At 41.4% G+C, this 13,210-nt stretch overlaps 2 protein-coding genes across 18 annotated transcripts in view; one reads left to right on the top strand and one right to left on the bottom strand.

Moving 5' to 3' along the window:
- Positions 1-211: 211 nt before the first annotated feature.
- CEP70 (centrosomal protein 70) lies at positions 212-11,131 on the bottom strand. Of its 12 annotated transcripts, none has more exons than XM_023931337.2 (16): positions 10,865-11,131; positions 10,467-10,566; positions 10,191-10,314; positions 9,702-9,882; positions 9,222-9,391; positions 8,088-8,147; positions 7,331-7,430; positions 6,860-6,948; positions 6,451-6,528; positions 5,307-5,409; positions 4,511-4,681; positions 3,754-3,900; positions 3,075-3,243; positions 1,790-1,904; positions 786-865; positions 212-419 (listed from the first exon to the last, which is right to left on the bottom strand). In XM_023931337.2, the coding sequence occupies exons 1-16, from the start codon at positions 10,940-10,942 to the stop codon at positions 352-354; spliced, it is 1,833 nt and encodes a 610-aa protein (XP_023787105.1). In that variant the 5' UTR covers positions 10,943-11,131; the 3' UTR covers positions 212-351. The 12 variants fall into 12 exon arrangements, with proteins under 12 accessions (XP_023787105.1, XP_023787106.1, XP_023787108.1 ...); XM_023931338.2 differs by having other exon boundaries at positions 6,451-6,525; XM_023931340.2 differs by having other exon boundaries at positions 10,999-11,131.
- The window catches only part of FAIM (Fas apoptotic inhibitory molecule), a 7,642-nt gene continuing 5,538 nt past the window's right edge, over positions 11,107-13,210 (top strand). The window contains exons 1-2 of one of the 6 annotated variants that reach the window (XM_086896394.1): positions 11,119-11,159; positions 12,566-12,712. In XM_086896394.1, the coding sequence (XP_086752520.1) occupies positions 12,669-12,712 (44 nt within the window). In that variant the 5' untranslated portion in view covers positions 11,119-11,159; positions 12,566-12,668. Of the gene's footprint in view, positions 11,416-12,565; positions 12,713-13,210 lie in introns of all 6 variants that reach the window. The other 5 variants (XM_086896396.1, XM_086896395.1, XM_086896398.1 and 2 more) reach the window with 5 other exon arrangements.

Raw genomic sequence — 13,210 nt, 5'->3', positions numbered from 1 at the left:
CAAGATTGAGCATTTGTGTAAGAGCATCTTTACCTCATACTTACTGTGTCAACAACATTAAAAATGGTTAGTGGTTAGAGTTTGCCTGGTGTTGTGCTGGGTTCAGTTTCCTGCACAGATACAGAGTGTATTGGTACTCTCTCCGGGATTGAGTAGACTAGTTGATAGCAGTTAAAGTTTTTCTTAAATTGACCAAGAATAAAAAAAAAAATTAAAAAATGCAGTAACTTTTATTTATGTTAAAAAATCTGGAATTGTTGCTTAGGATAACAGTGCTTGGAGGTAGCTGCAGCGTCATGTGCACCAACAGGTACATTCACAGGTAAGAGAAGTCTTGGTCAGGAAGAGCAGTCACCCATAACCAGCTCCCCATTTCAGGTTTTGCACTGCAGGTAAAATATCATCCACGTTACTGATCTCTGCAACAGAATGGAAAGCAAAAGGGTAAGGCTTATGAAACCAAAATACCTTTGAGTTCAACCAAAATTCTAACTTAAACAGCTGGGGAATTAAATAAACTCCTCAGACCTTTTAATGCTTTTGGAAAAAGATCAATTTGGCGTATAAGTAATATGCTTAAGTAAATGCAACCCCACATTCAATGAAAATAAAGTGTTTTGGTCCCTTCCTGAGGAAAGATGGAGAGTGAGGCAAAAGGCAGCACCTTCCCTCGCATCCTCCTCCTGTTTTAGCACAGCAGGAGTAAACAAAACACTTGTTAACTGTTTAGAGTTCTATGAGGAAGCGTTGGCATGAAGATAATTACTGTTGCAAATATTACTCACCTAGAAGACACAGCAAATCTTGAATGAGAGCTTGAAAGGGCGGAAAGAAGCACTCGTGTTCTTCAAGCTTATTGATAATACTGGAATGGAAGGTAAGACTGTTAGGTAAGAGGTGCAAGGACATGGCAAGTTCATCCCCTTGGCCATTTTGTTGTTCTGTGCCATAACTTTGTGAAAATACTGCTACTGCTTAGGAAAGAAAACCAAGGACCCCAATGTTCTGTTCTCCAGCTTTGAACCCTGCAGCCAATGATGGAGCTGTTCACGACTAATGCTGTCTACACATCCTTCCTTTCCTCCTCACATGGCACCAGGTAGTCGGGGACCTGGAACATTTGTCTGTGTACTAAATATACCACCTGGGGGTGGCTGGTATAACTGCCTTGGAGGTGGAGCAAGAAATGCTTTAAAAGCAGCTGTTCTCCAGTTAAAACTGAGAAATGAGTGCAGAAAGGCTGAGGGAGTGAGTATTGTTAACTCAACATGTGTTAGACGTGCTGCCTGCTCCCTTTTTAGTCTGTCTGTAAAGCACATGCCAAATGCAAGCCCTTGGGTCTGCTACCACCTTGATGTGGCTGTCATCTGTTGAATGTAGAACTGGATTTGTCCAGTTTCCAAAGCATTTGTAGACAGCTTAAGGTAAACCCTGCCTTAGCAACTGGAACACTTCAACATTACATGTGAGACTTGCATCACTTTCTCCTCCCCACCCAGGTGCAGGATTTGTCTCCTGATGAAACACGTGTACCATTAAAGCGTGTTTGATCACATTATCCATGCAAACCAGAGGGTGTTTTGGAACCTTTTCCCTCTGTCAGTTTTATTCTTTTGACAAAATTCAAGATTTGTTTCAAGCAGGACAGCAGTACCTAATACCCGTGCTGTCACAGCTCACTGACTTCGTAACAAATGATGAAACTTTCTTTCAGCATCAGCTTTTGGCAGTTCTCAATTACTACATTCCATGTTTGAAGAATGGTCAGCAGTGGAACAGCCCCACATACCTGTGGATGTCTTGGGTGCCCAGAAGCTGCTGTACCTGCTCAGTCACGTTCTTATTAATGATGTCACACAGTTTCCCAACAGTATTCACTACCACAGTGGGTGGAGCTGAACTGTCTGTGGAAAAACACACACCTCATGATTCTTGTAACTGTAATAACAGGGAACTATTTTAGACACAGTTGAATTCTTGCAGGTGCACAGATTTTATTTGGTTTTCATAGATCTGGGCCTACACATTCCATCATTCAGAGAAAACAGAATGCCTGTGGTCAGCTAGGAATGGGGATTCTCTCACTTGTCCTTTAGTGGCTAAAAAATTTTTGGCAGAGCTGTGTGTTCACAGCAGACAGGGTACTGAAGTGCATCATTGCAATGTCAGTGGAAATCAGCCAACTGAAATTATATATAGAGAGGAGTTATTTAGTTTCTTGTGACACAGCAGACACACTACAGGGGCTAGGCCAATAAGAAACCTGCTTAACAAACATTTTGTTAACACCCAGAACTTGTTTTGGTATTGAATTTTAACCAGTCTGTAGTGCTGTGACTGAAAGTGGCAGCCTCCTTGTCCTTTTCTCCCTCAGTTTCAGAACTAGGCTTGGACAAGGCATCCTCTGAGCTGCAATTATTAGAGGGAGTCCAGGTTTCCTCATCTCCCATGCTGGCTGCATGGAACACTGCTTCCCTCCTTGAAGGAGGCTCAGCAGCCCAGGAGCCTTGCTCTGGGGCTGGACAACCTACAGCCCAGCCCAAGCTTTTAACCCAGAAGTAGCAGCAGCTGCTGCTCTACAGAAGTTCCCACCAGAAGGGAAATAACCAACTACACCTCTGAGTACTGACAGTTTTGACATTGAAAATTTGAAAAACTTTTGGTTTTTAAGTTTAGCAGCGTAATATGGAACTTACTGAGGATTACACTTGAATAAATTACTGAATAGAAATCTGTATCCAAGGCTGAGTTATTTTCTTGCTTAAACTTGCTGTCTTTCAAGTGAAGAATGAACAATTATGAAGTCACCTCACTGAAAAAAAAGCTTTGTGGAAAAAAATAAAAATTCTATTTCCCCTGTTACTCCCTTCTTCTGCTATTCCTCAGCAACTGCTAAAGGATTAAAAATAATGGAGATTTTTCTATTTCAACAGTTAACTCACAGGAACATATTTTTATTTTCCCAGTGAAGGAAACACCTGGTTAATTCATTTCTCAACATTTTTTTTCTATGAAGGTCAGCTTTTCACCTATCTTCTTTCTTTGGAATGGTGTGAACAAGCAGCAGTCTTTACCTAGTTCCAGGAGCTCATGGAGATTCCTCATGGCATTGGTCATTTCCTCCAGCTTTATGTAAACCTCATTCATCCGTGGATAAACACCATTCAGAGAATTCACATCAAACAACTTCTGGAAGTGAGAGACTATGGCAGATAGAGCCTGCACAGACTGTGTCTGGCTGTTCTGGAGCAAGCAGGAAGAACTCATCAGTGGTACTGCTTAACAAGGCAAGGGTGCTTTTAGCTGTGAAACATTCTTAAAACCAGTCTGAAGAACAGGTATAACTTCCCTTATGAAATCTCAGCGTTTTAAATATTTTTAAATCTTTAGACATAGTTTCAATAGCTTTCAGGCACAAAACTACACCAAACTCAAAATATTCATTTGAAAGCTTTCTTCTCTGTTGCTGAGAGAAGCATTTTTGTATTCTCAGCCCTGAGAGACAGAACAGGATAACTCCTGAGGCTACAGGGCAATGCAAATTCACTGCTGGTCAAGTGCCTTTGATTAAAGCAGCCTTCCCCAAGGTGAATTTATCCATTATGCTAAAACAATCTTTGACTATTGAATGTCTTGAAATAGGTATTTCTTAAATGCTGCAAGCCTTTCAAATGCAGCAATCTAATCACTGTGAAAAATGCATTTAAGAATTCCACAGTAACTTGTGATTATAAACCTCTGGTAAAAAAATACCTTTTCCTTATGTTCTAATTCTTCCAAAATTGCATCTACTATCAACTGAAGGTCTTCAACTCGTATGGATTCTCTATTATCCTGTGGATCTTTAGTGTTCCAAGGCAGCAATTCCAGAGACAGTTTTCTCAAGGACCTATGCAAATCCTTTTAAAAGAAGGGAGAGGAGCCAACTTATTTTAGAAACTGCTTAAAGCTGTCTTTATTATAGAAACAGGCATTTTTTGGTTTCTCATATGCAGTAACATTCCAGCACTGAAGAGGTTAAGGTTTTAATTTTCATGAATTTAAGGACAGTGTCTTGCTGACATTCTTTGACTTGAAAAGAACAGAGTAAAAAATATTATATTTGCTATGTATTACAGTTTCAGTGAAATAGGAAGTATTGGTCACAAAGAGTTTGGCTTTAAACAAAACTATTTCACTTAAACTTTGGATCAAAAAGTCACTGTTCTGTTCTGGTCAGACAAAAGGAAGGAAGAGAATGCACCATCATTAATGTATGAAGTCCAGACTCTAGAACTTAAGGTTCTTCACAGGGACTTGGTTAATAAAATGAAATAAAAGATTTACACAGAGAAGTATCTCTGGTACATATTTCACATGGACAGCAGATTATTTGTAAAATGTAACAGCAATCCAGGCAATAACAAAAGCTACACACAAAAGCCTTCACAACTACACATAGGGAGGGATGGAGGAGTGCAGAGCAGATGAAAGAAAGACCAAGAAACAGAGTACAACAACGTGCTGTTACCTTTAGGGCTATGAGCTGATCTGCCCACATTTCTATGGTGAGTGGAAGGTGCTCAAATCCACATCCCTGTCCATTCTCTTTAATGGAATTTTGCACTGGCCCTTTGCTGGGCCGGAATATTAATGGAGGAGCTCTTGAGCTTCGCAAAATAGAATCAATACGGGACAAAACCTTCAACAACAAATAAAAAATGTTATTGCTCAAATAGGTTTGATGGTTTGTAATAAAATCCCTCTCTATCACAGTCATGATTGCCTAAAATGAAGTCATAAATAGGTTCAACATTACTATTGATGAATTTTACACATGCAATCAACATGCAATAAACTCAAAGATTTCAACATACACTAGCTAGAAGATAGGTAAAAAAAATGCAAGTATATACTTCCCTTTGAGGAATAGTTAACATTTATCCACCTGAGGCATTGTAATGCCCACAGTTTACAGTTTGCTAAGTTTTATCATATTTAGGCTTTTTAATTAAAAAGAAAATAAAGGCCACTATCATAGAAGATCTTGAACAAATCCCCTGTCCTGAACAGACTTCAGCTAAATCATATTTACCAGCCTAGTGTCTGCTTCCTTGCTGTGTTTTCAGGTAGTTTACACTCAGACAGAACAAGAACCAGCCTACACTGACTGCCAAATCCAGAACATGACTCATCTTGCACAGAGGATTTAACAGGCATTCTTAGCCTCAGTCCAGCACGCTCCAGTTGACACAGCTAAACAGAACATGTGTAATGTTTCATTATGACAGTGCTAGAAACATGCAGAACAGATATAATTTGAGTACCTGCAAGTATTGCTGGCAAGCTACCTGCAGCTGATCCACTCCTGCAACTCTCCCAGAGTCTTCCTTTTCTTCTCTTTTTTCTTCAGTCCTGCTTCCTGAAGATCTGCACAAAAATACACACAGTGGGTCACACAAGCAGCCCTAGCAGGAGGTACCACCTTTTCACTTGATGGAAGAACCAGGTGTGTAGCACTTATATTCGCACCTACAAAGTAAAATCCATGTTATGATGCTGGCCAATAGAATTCGCTCAGACCCAAGCAGCACAGACTGACAACACAATACCTAATGCAAATATCATTAATTTAACAAGTCTCCAGGCTGAGGCTATGCCAGACTGCTTGCTGATTTAGAAGGAACACCACCAGTTTTTCTATTGCTAGAGTTCTACTATGGCTGAAGACTTAAAATCCAGAATTTTACTCTAAAGGTTCAAATTCCAAGCTCAGTTATTATCTGCTTCTGCTGGAACATCTTTCCTGGCTAATTATACAAAGCTCACTACTACTCTTCATTTAAATGATACCTACTGCACTAGAATAGACCATTTAAATATACACAACATGTACATTTATTTTAAAGTTTAAGTGATGTCTTTTCAGGCTATAAAATATTTAGCATTCAGTATACACATGGAAAATGTCTAGGTAAAATTACAGATAAAAACACTTCGTTAGTACTAGATCTTTTATATCTTCCATGTATTTTCTTAGCAATATTTAAAAAAAACCCAGTCAATTTCTAAGAACAAGGTGGACATAACGTCAGTAGCTGCAGCATCTTTCCAACTCACACATTCATAATCCATAATGAAACCAGTAGCTTCCTTTACAGCTAATGGAAGCAGCAAGCACCACAGATGGCCCTGTAAATATTGCCAGCAAAAGAACTTAAATCAAATCCAGAAAGACAAAATGAAATAAAAAACCCCACACTGCTGTGCCCCCATTTGGAGACCCTGCCATCATTTCAGAATTACAGAGGGCTTTAGAGGTCCAGCAGCACTTGCTGCCCATAGCCAGGCTCCAAAGAATGCTGATAAGGCACATGTTCTATAAGCTACTCTCTACATTATGGGTTTCAGAGTAACTTTGCCTTCAGAAGTCCAGAGGATTCATGAAAGTCTCTGAAAGAATATACTTACTGGGGAGTTTTCTTCAAAGTTTTTTGTAGTTTCTTCACTTGGTGCTTGTAAAATTTTAACTCCTGTGCAGATGGCCTGCTAGAAAGAAAAAGTACGATGTTATATGTCTTGCATTGGAAAGTATCTATAAAATTCATCCAAGAAAAAAAGGAAGAAAGCTTTGCCAGTGCCAAAACATCATTCTGGAAATGAATTTCTGCTACATCTCTGCATGCCAACAGCAATAAAGAGCAAACTAATCATTAGCAGCTAAGGCTATTAACAGTGTAGGGAGAAGAGTGTGGCTGTTGCTGACATTTCTCATTTCTTTGATCACAGATTCCACACCTCATTTTTACAGTTGCTGGTGCTTTGTAAAGCAAAGTCCACTAAAATGGCCTTACAAAGGATGATACTTATCCCTTCTCACCTTATTTCCAAATCTTTCTTGAGATTTATATTTTCAAGCAAAAGCTGTTCCTTCTTGGCTTTTGTTTCAGTGAGTTGCTTCTGGAAAGACTGCAACACAGACTGAGTTATTTCTTTTATTGCACTCATTTCATAATGAACAAGCTTCAACACTTTAAAGATGTACATGTTATGAAGGGCTCCCAATTATTTGGACAGCAAAACAGCATGGATGAGGAATCAGATGATTGAGACCAAGAGCCTGCTGCATTAGACCCCAGATGGAGCACTGTGACTAAGGAGGTTGATGCAATCCTCAGCAGACCCACATTTTGTTGAATCTTTGCACAGGGACAAGGAATTCTGCCCACAGAGGTTACAAGTTCAGAAGACATGACAAGAACAAGGGAGATCAAACATTTATGTTTCTAGGTGGCTCTTGAAGGGTTACCACTGAGAGGTCTGCACTGGCTTATTCTTGGCAGTTCCATACCATGAGCAGTGCTTTGTAATTAGGAGTAGCATCTAGATTTAAGAACTCTTCCTTGTTTTCTACTTCTCTCTGCACTTCGTCTTCATCTTTTTTACATTGCCTATTGGGAAAAATAAATTGGTTCAGCTTACTGCAGTTCCATTAGTTCAAAAATGTAAGTTGGTTTAGTTAGCAGTTATGTATGATAACAATGTTTCCATAAACTACAAAGTAAATAGAATAGAAATTCTGCTCTAAGATCCATGCTTTAATTTCTGGGAAAGCTGTTTCATATGCTAATGAAGTGCACTTATCCACAAGAGAAACTCCAGTACAAGGAAATCCCTTTTCAGTTTTCTCAATGCTAATCTCAAGTTATAGGAATGTCTCAGGTATCTCTCTGTTAGCACTGGGATAGAGCTGAAAACCTTTTGTTTTGGGAGATCAATCAACTGAGCACAGTTAATGCAGTAATTCTGCCTGTGAACCATGGCAAAAGAGAAAGGGAAAGAAAAAAAGAAAGACAGACTTATTGTTCAAGTATCTGACTACCCCAAACCTCCTAACTGTCCTGGCCTCCTGACTGAGAAGCTGCTTAGCCTGATGAACAGTTATCCTCTGGAAAAATCCAAATTTCCATGACCATCACAACCCTTTGCTATTTCTTACATGCTAGTGATACCTGGAGCACAGAATATTTACCACTATAAAATTTAAAAACAGAAAGGGCTAAGAAAACTTTGAAGAGTAGAACCACAAGATATTCAGTGAGACCTACCTCAGCTTCTTTTTAATCTGACTAATTTGAGATTCATAATAATCAATTAGACAAAGGTACCTGAAGAAAGGAAAAATGTTCATTTTGAATTTCAGATATTCTCACAAAACTCATACTGTGACCAACCCAGAGGAACAGGTCAACTTACACTGCTGCACTGTACTTTGGAAGTAGCTACTCCAAACAGTGGAGTTCCTCTCATACCAGACAAACATAGCCACTCTTTGCCAAAATGGAAAAGTAGACACATTGAATCTGTACTAGTTTAGAAGTAGCAAAATATTCAAGGGGAGAAAAAAGTTAAATCTGCCCACCAGCCTCACCTCATCTTCTGCCTGTGGTTACCCAGCAAAATAACAGAGAGGCACAGACAAAATAAAGTGTCTTGAGCACTCTGAGATTGTTTGATTTGGAGAGATAGATGAGACAGGACAGGGAACCCATTTCGGTGATCCTTCCTCTCATTCAGTGAGGGCTCAAGGGAGCAAACACAATTCCTCTTAAACATTCCCAGGTAGACATTGCTGGCCAGGCCTAGAAAGGCAGGTGATACCAGCACAATAAAGCAATGGCTACCTGAGGCCTAGGAACTGGCAAACGTCTGATTGTAGAAGAGCTATGGAAATCCTACTAACAAGAGAAACAGCCTTGTGATACTTTGGAAACTTACCCAAAAGTACTTGGAAGCTCACAGCAAGCCTGCAGTCAGCAGTTACAAACATCACTTCCTAAAACTGGAAAGGCTCTTTTTTGGGAGCTAAGGATGGTGTTTGTTGGGGGGTTTGTTAATTTTTAATTTACATTTTAAAATGTTAGAATCCCAGGATGAGATCATCCTAGCTGACACTGCAGCTACAGAGCAGAGTGAATCATTCCCTTCCCTTTGCTGACATCTAGTGTGGGCAGTGGGTGGCAATTTTTAAATTTCTGACATGGATTTTTCTGCATTACAATTTCACAAAAGAAAAATATCACTGCACTGAGGTACCTTCCCGAGAATTCATATTTCATCTTGTACTCCTAAAGTCTCCAGATTACTTTTTTTTCACATATAAATATCAAGAAGCATTACTTTAAAATCTGTTTCTTCATTTAATGTTACAGTTGGTTTGGCAGTAAAAGAGAATCACTTACTGCTGATCCAGGAGAGACTTGGGAGCTCTTTTGCAAAACTGACAAAACCTTTTGTTTTGAGTGGCAACTCGCTGCTGCTCCTGCCTCCCAATTCTGCTCAACTCCTTTTGCAAGTGGGCAATAGTCTCTTCTTGCTCTTGCAGCTTTTCCTGCTGCTGTTGGTATTTTACCTGTAAACAGGCAACGAGAGTGTTATTGTTCTGACCCACAAGCTGATGGTACTGTACAAGCCCAGGTATGCACTTGGTCCCAAGGAAGATGAACACTTGGGTTTTAGCCGTGTTGAAGAGACAGTGGAAGAAGGATACAGACATTTTTCTAAATTATTTCTAGAAAATGCTGCATAGTTTGAAAAAAATTAGCTATAAACAGTGTACTAACCCTGTGACCAAAACTCATGTTTATTTATATCAATGTAAATATTCTGAGACCTTTCATAAGCCAAAAGTTTGAATCCTCAGACAGCACTATCTGAATTACCCATGAAGCCTGTTGCTCTTTTTGAAGTTCCTTGACTTGGTTCTGTTGCTGGCATGCTTTAGCTATTGTTTCATCTTCCAGCTGACAAATTTTGGCCTTAATGTTTTTCACTACATTTTCCAAATCATTAGCCCGTTGCTCTTGCCGAGATGCCCGACCTTGTTCCAGTCGTACCACGTTTCTGGAAAAAGAAATAAATCCTTTATTTTAAATTAAACCCATTTCACTATAGCCAGTGCAGGAAGCACACGCCTGACCCTTTGATAACATCCAGTGGCAGCAGGCATGGGAAATACACTGATATGAGAATAAGCAGCACATGAAATAATGGAGGAGCCAGGAAGGAATTGGGACAACATTGCTGCATATTGAACAATAACCTCAGGAAAAAGGTCTTAGGCCTCTGGTGAGATTAGATCTCCACCAGGCTGGAAATGCATGCTAATAATATTTTTACTCCACAGGTAAATTCCTTCCCCTGTGTCTTACCTAAGACATCGATTTGCCTCCATAAGTCCCTGCATCACCTTCTGCTGTCGCTCAGTGTCTTCCACCAGCGTTTTTAATGCATGCCTTATTCCTTGAGAAGACTGATGGTCTAGGACAATCATATCTGGAGATACAAAACATAAGCAAAGTCTCAATGAAAGGGTTTTAACAGCCAAAGAAGATTGCCTGTTTGCTGCCATTCCGAGGTGACAGCTTTGGAGATGCCTTATGAACTCAGAGTTACTATTTCCAAATACAAAAATTACATTTCCTTACTTGATGTATCTCTGCAGCTTTGGGGGGCAGCAAGACTCACAGGTTTCAACCCATGACGCAGTAATACCTTGTTTAGGTTTTCCCACTCTGTCTTCTCCTGCTGCATTGGGAGAAAGGGAAAAAGAGGCAGAAACCTGAGTTCTTCACATCAGCTGTGCAACAGAAAGTACCAAATTCCCACAAATTAAAGCAAACCCACCCCAAACCCCCAAGAGGCCACAACAGGAGGGCTTGTGAGAAGCTCCAATAGGATCTGCAAAGCACATTGAGGAAAAGCGTACTTAACACACATCACGATCAGTTTTCCTGATCCCTATTTGAAAGCAAAATCCGCGCAATGAGTTAAATTCGCCTCTTCAGGAAACCCGAACCACCGGCCCTCGGGTCCCTCAACGCACACGGGGCGCAGCGGCCCCGCCGCGAGCGGAGCCCTCAGGGAGGCGGCGGCGGCTCTGGGGCTTCACGGACTGTTCCATCGCGGTTTTGTCCCGCTCCAACCACCCAGCAGCGACACCCGGGGCCAGCAGAGTACCTCAGCCATAGCGAGAGCCGCAGGGCAGGAGAAGGGCCGCTCCTCAGGCCGCGGAGCCGCTCGGGCGGGAGCGGAGCGGGCGGGCCGGGGAGCGCGGGGCGGCGCTGCGCGGGCGCCGCCATTTTGCGGCGCGGGAGCCGAGGGGAGGAGACCGGGCGGAGGTAGGCGCGGAGGCACGGCGGGAGCTGCGGCGGGGCTGATAGCAACAAAAAATAAAGACGGGAAAAAATGGAAAAAGCTCGTTGTTGGCGGTAACGGTGGGGGCAGGTCTGCCGTTTTCGGAGCTCATCGGTACGCCGCCCCGCGATGGGAGCTGCCGGGATTAGATGGATGGTCTGGGAGCCGTAATCCCAGCCTAGTTTTCAGAACGAGTCGTTCCGTGAAAAGGAGTAAATATCGCCTCGGGCTGCTGAGCTGGTCAGTGAATAGAGGCGGTGGGTGCAGCACTGATGTGTGCCCCATCCGGAGCAGCGGGGGCCGGGGGCGCCGCGGCCGCTCCCCGCTGGAGCAGCGCACGGCTTTCCCTTGGGACGCGGTGGGATCCGCTGGCCTTCAGCTGACACCCCTGGCCTAGAGTCTGCGTTCGGCTTTGGTGTAAAATAAATGGGTGTTGCTTCATTACCATGATTTGAGGGGAAAAAAAAAAAAAAAGAAAAAAAAAAAAAAAGAAGAATTTGCGTGTTCTGGGGTTGCTTCCTAACCATTTCAGCATTGATCCTAAATGATGCTTAAGATCCACGCCGCTGGATTGCGGCCTGCCCGGGGTGATGAAGGCTCTGGGCTGCCTGGGACACCTCTTCTGGCATCTCCTGCGTGCCCGAGGCCGCTCCTTGTGCTGATCCCTGCCGGGGACACGCGGGTGACTGTGCCGAGCCTGCTCCTTGGAGCAGAGCAGGGAAACATTCCCTGCCTGACTCCCACCCTGTGCCCCCTTGGCAGGAACCAGAAACTTCAGGAACGGCCAAAACAATCTCCTCGGCATTTATTAGCACGTGTTATTATCTGTTGGTTTATTGATAGGCACAGACAAGGCAGATGATGATGAAATTAATGAGTGAAAATGATACATTAAAAAACAGTGGTTGTAAAGCACTGTCGTGGTCTAAAATCCTCTTAAGAAATTAGTTTCTTGTGGTTCACACAGATTTTGTGATTGAATTGCCAGATCAAATTTACTAATGTGTTTGTTGAAAGCTGCTGCAGTGGTCTAAAAAAGGGGGTAGGTGAAATAACCTCCTGTGCTATTTCCCAGTCCCAAATTCATTACAGTCTGGGACTGAGATGGGCAGCTCTGCACTGGCTTCCTGCTTTGGTCAAGTTAATTTCTAAGCTTTGTTTCACAAATCAGGCAGCCCATTTTTCCATCTGGTAACTGACAGTTATGAGGAGCTAGTAAAGTTAGGACAAACTGCACTTACTCGTTTTTGTAAAATATAATATTTTTAAAAATACGCTTGCTTTTCTGTCTTAGAGAAAGATGGTTGTGCTTTAAGTGTTTTTATTTCATCATATATATGACAGCACTGTATGTTAATAAAGATGCTTTTAAAAATGTCCTTTATCTTAGCTGGAGAAAAGGATGAAACTTTAGACTTCGGTGCTTCTCTGCTACTATTCTGCTTTTCTATTTTTTCTTGCTGCTAATTGGATTAAAAGCTCTTTTGGCTTCTATGGCATCCGGTGAGGAGATTACTGTCTGTGACGATGAAGTAAGGTAAAAAATCAGAACTGTGATATGAGCAGATTTGGAAAGATATCCGCAGTTCCAGTGGTCACTTATGACTGTATCTAAACCATAAAAATTACTTAAATAAAAGGATATCTTGCCAGATCCCTACCCGTGTCTGTGTGTGCAGAGTTGCATATCCAAATGATATAGGTAGTGTTTATGAGATTACAGACAAATCTGTTAACACAGGAAATAGCTAAACTGGTCACACTATTTTTTCAAGTCTAAAAAGCTGAAACACTTAATTTGAGACCAGTCAAATAACATATTTTAATGCTTACCAAAAAATAGCAGAACTGTCCAGGAGTATCTTAAAACTAAATATAATTTTGTTACCTATTGTCAGCTGAAATGGGAGTTTTAAAGGTTAGATAGGTAGTTGTGTCTTTGTACTGTTTGTCAAAGTGAGTCTGTTTAACTGTTTATATTTTGTGATGTTTTGTCATATTTGAATGTCTGAAAAACATTCATTAAAATATAAGC

The sequence above is a fragment of the Cyanistes caeruleus genome, chromosome 7 (genome assembly GCF_971803275.1).
Source record: "Cyanistes caeruleus chromosome 7, bCyaCae1.hap1.1, whole genome shotgun sequence".
NCBI lineage: Eukaryota > Metazoa > Chordata > Aves > Passeriformes > Paridae > Cyanistes > Cyanistes caeruleus.
The sequence above is the reverse complement of the archived record's forward strand: the minus strand, read 5'-3'. Positions and strand labels throughout refer to the sequence as shown.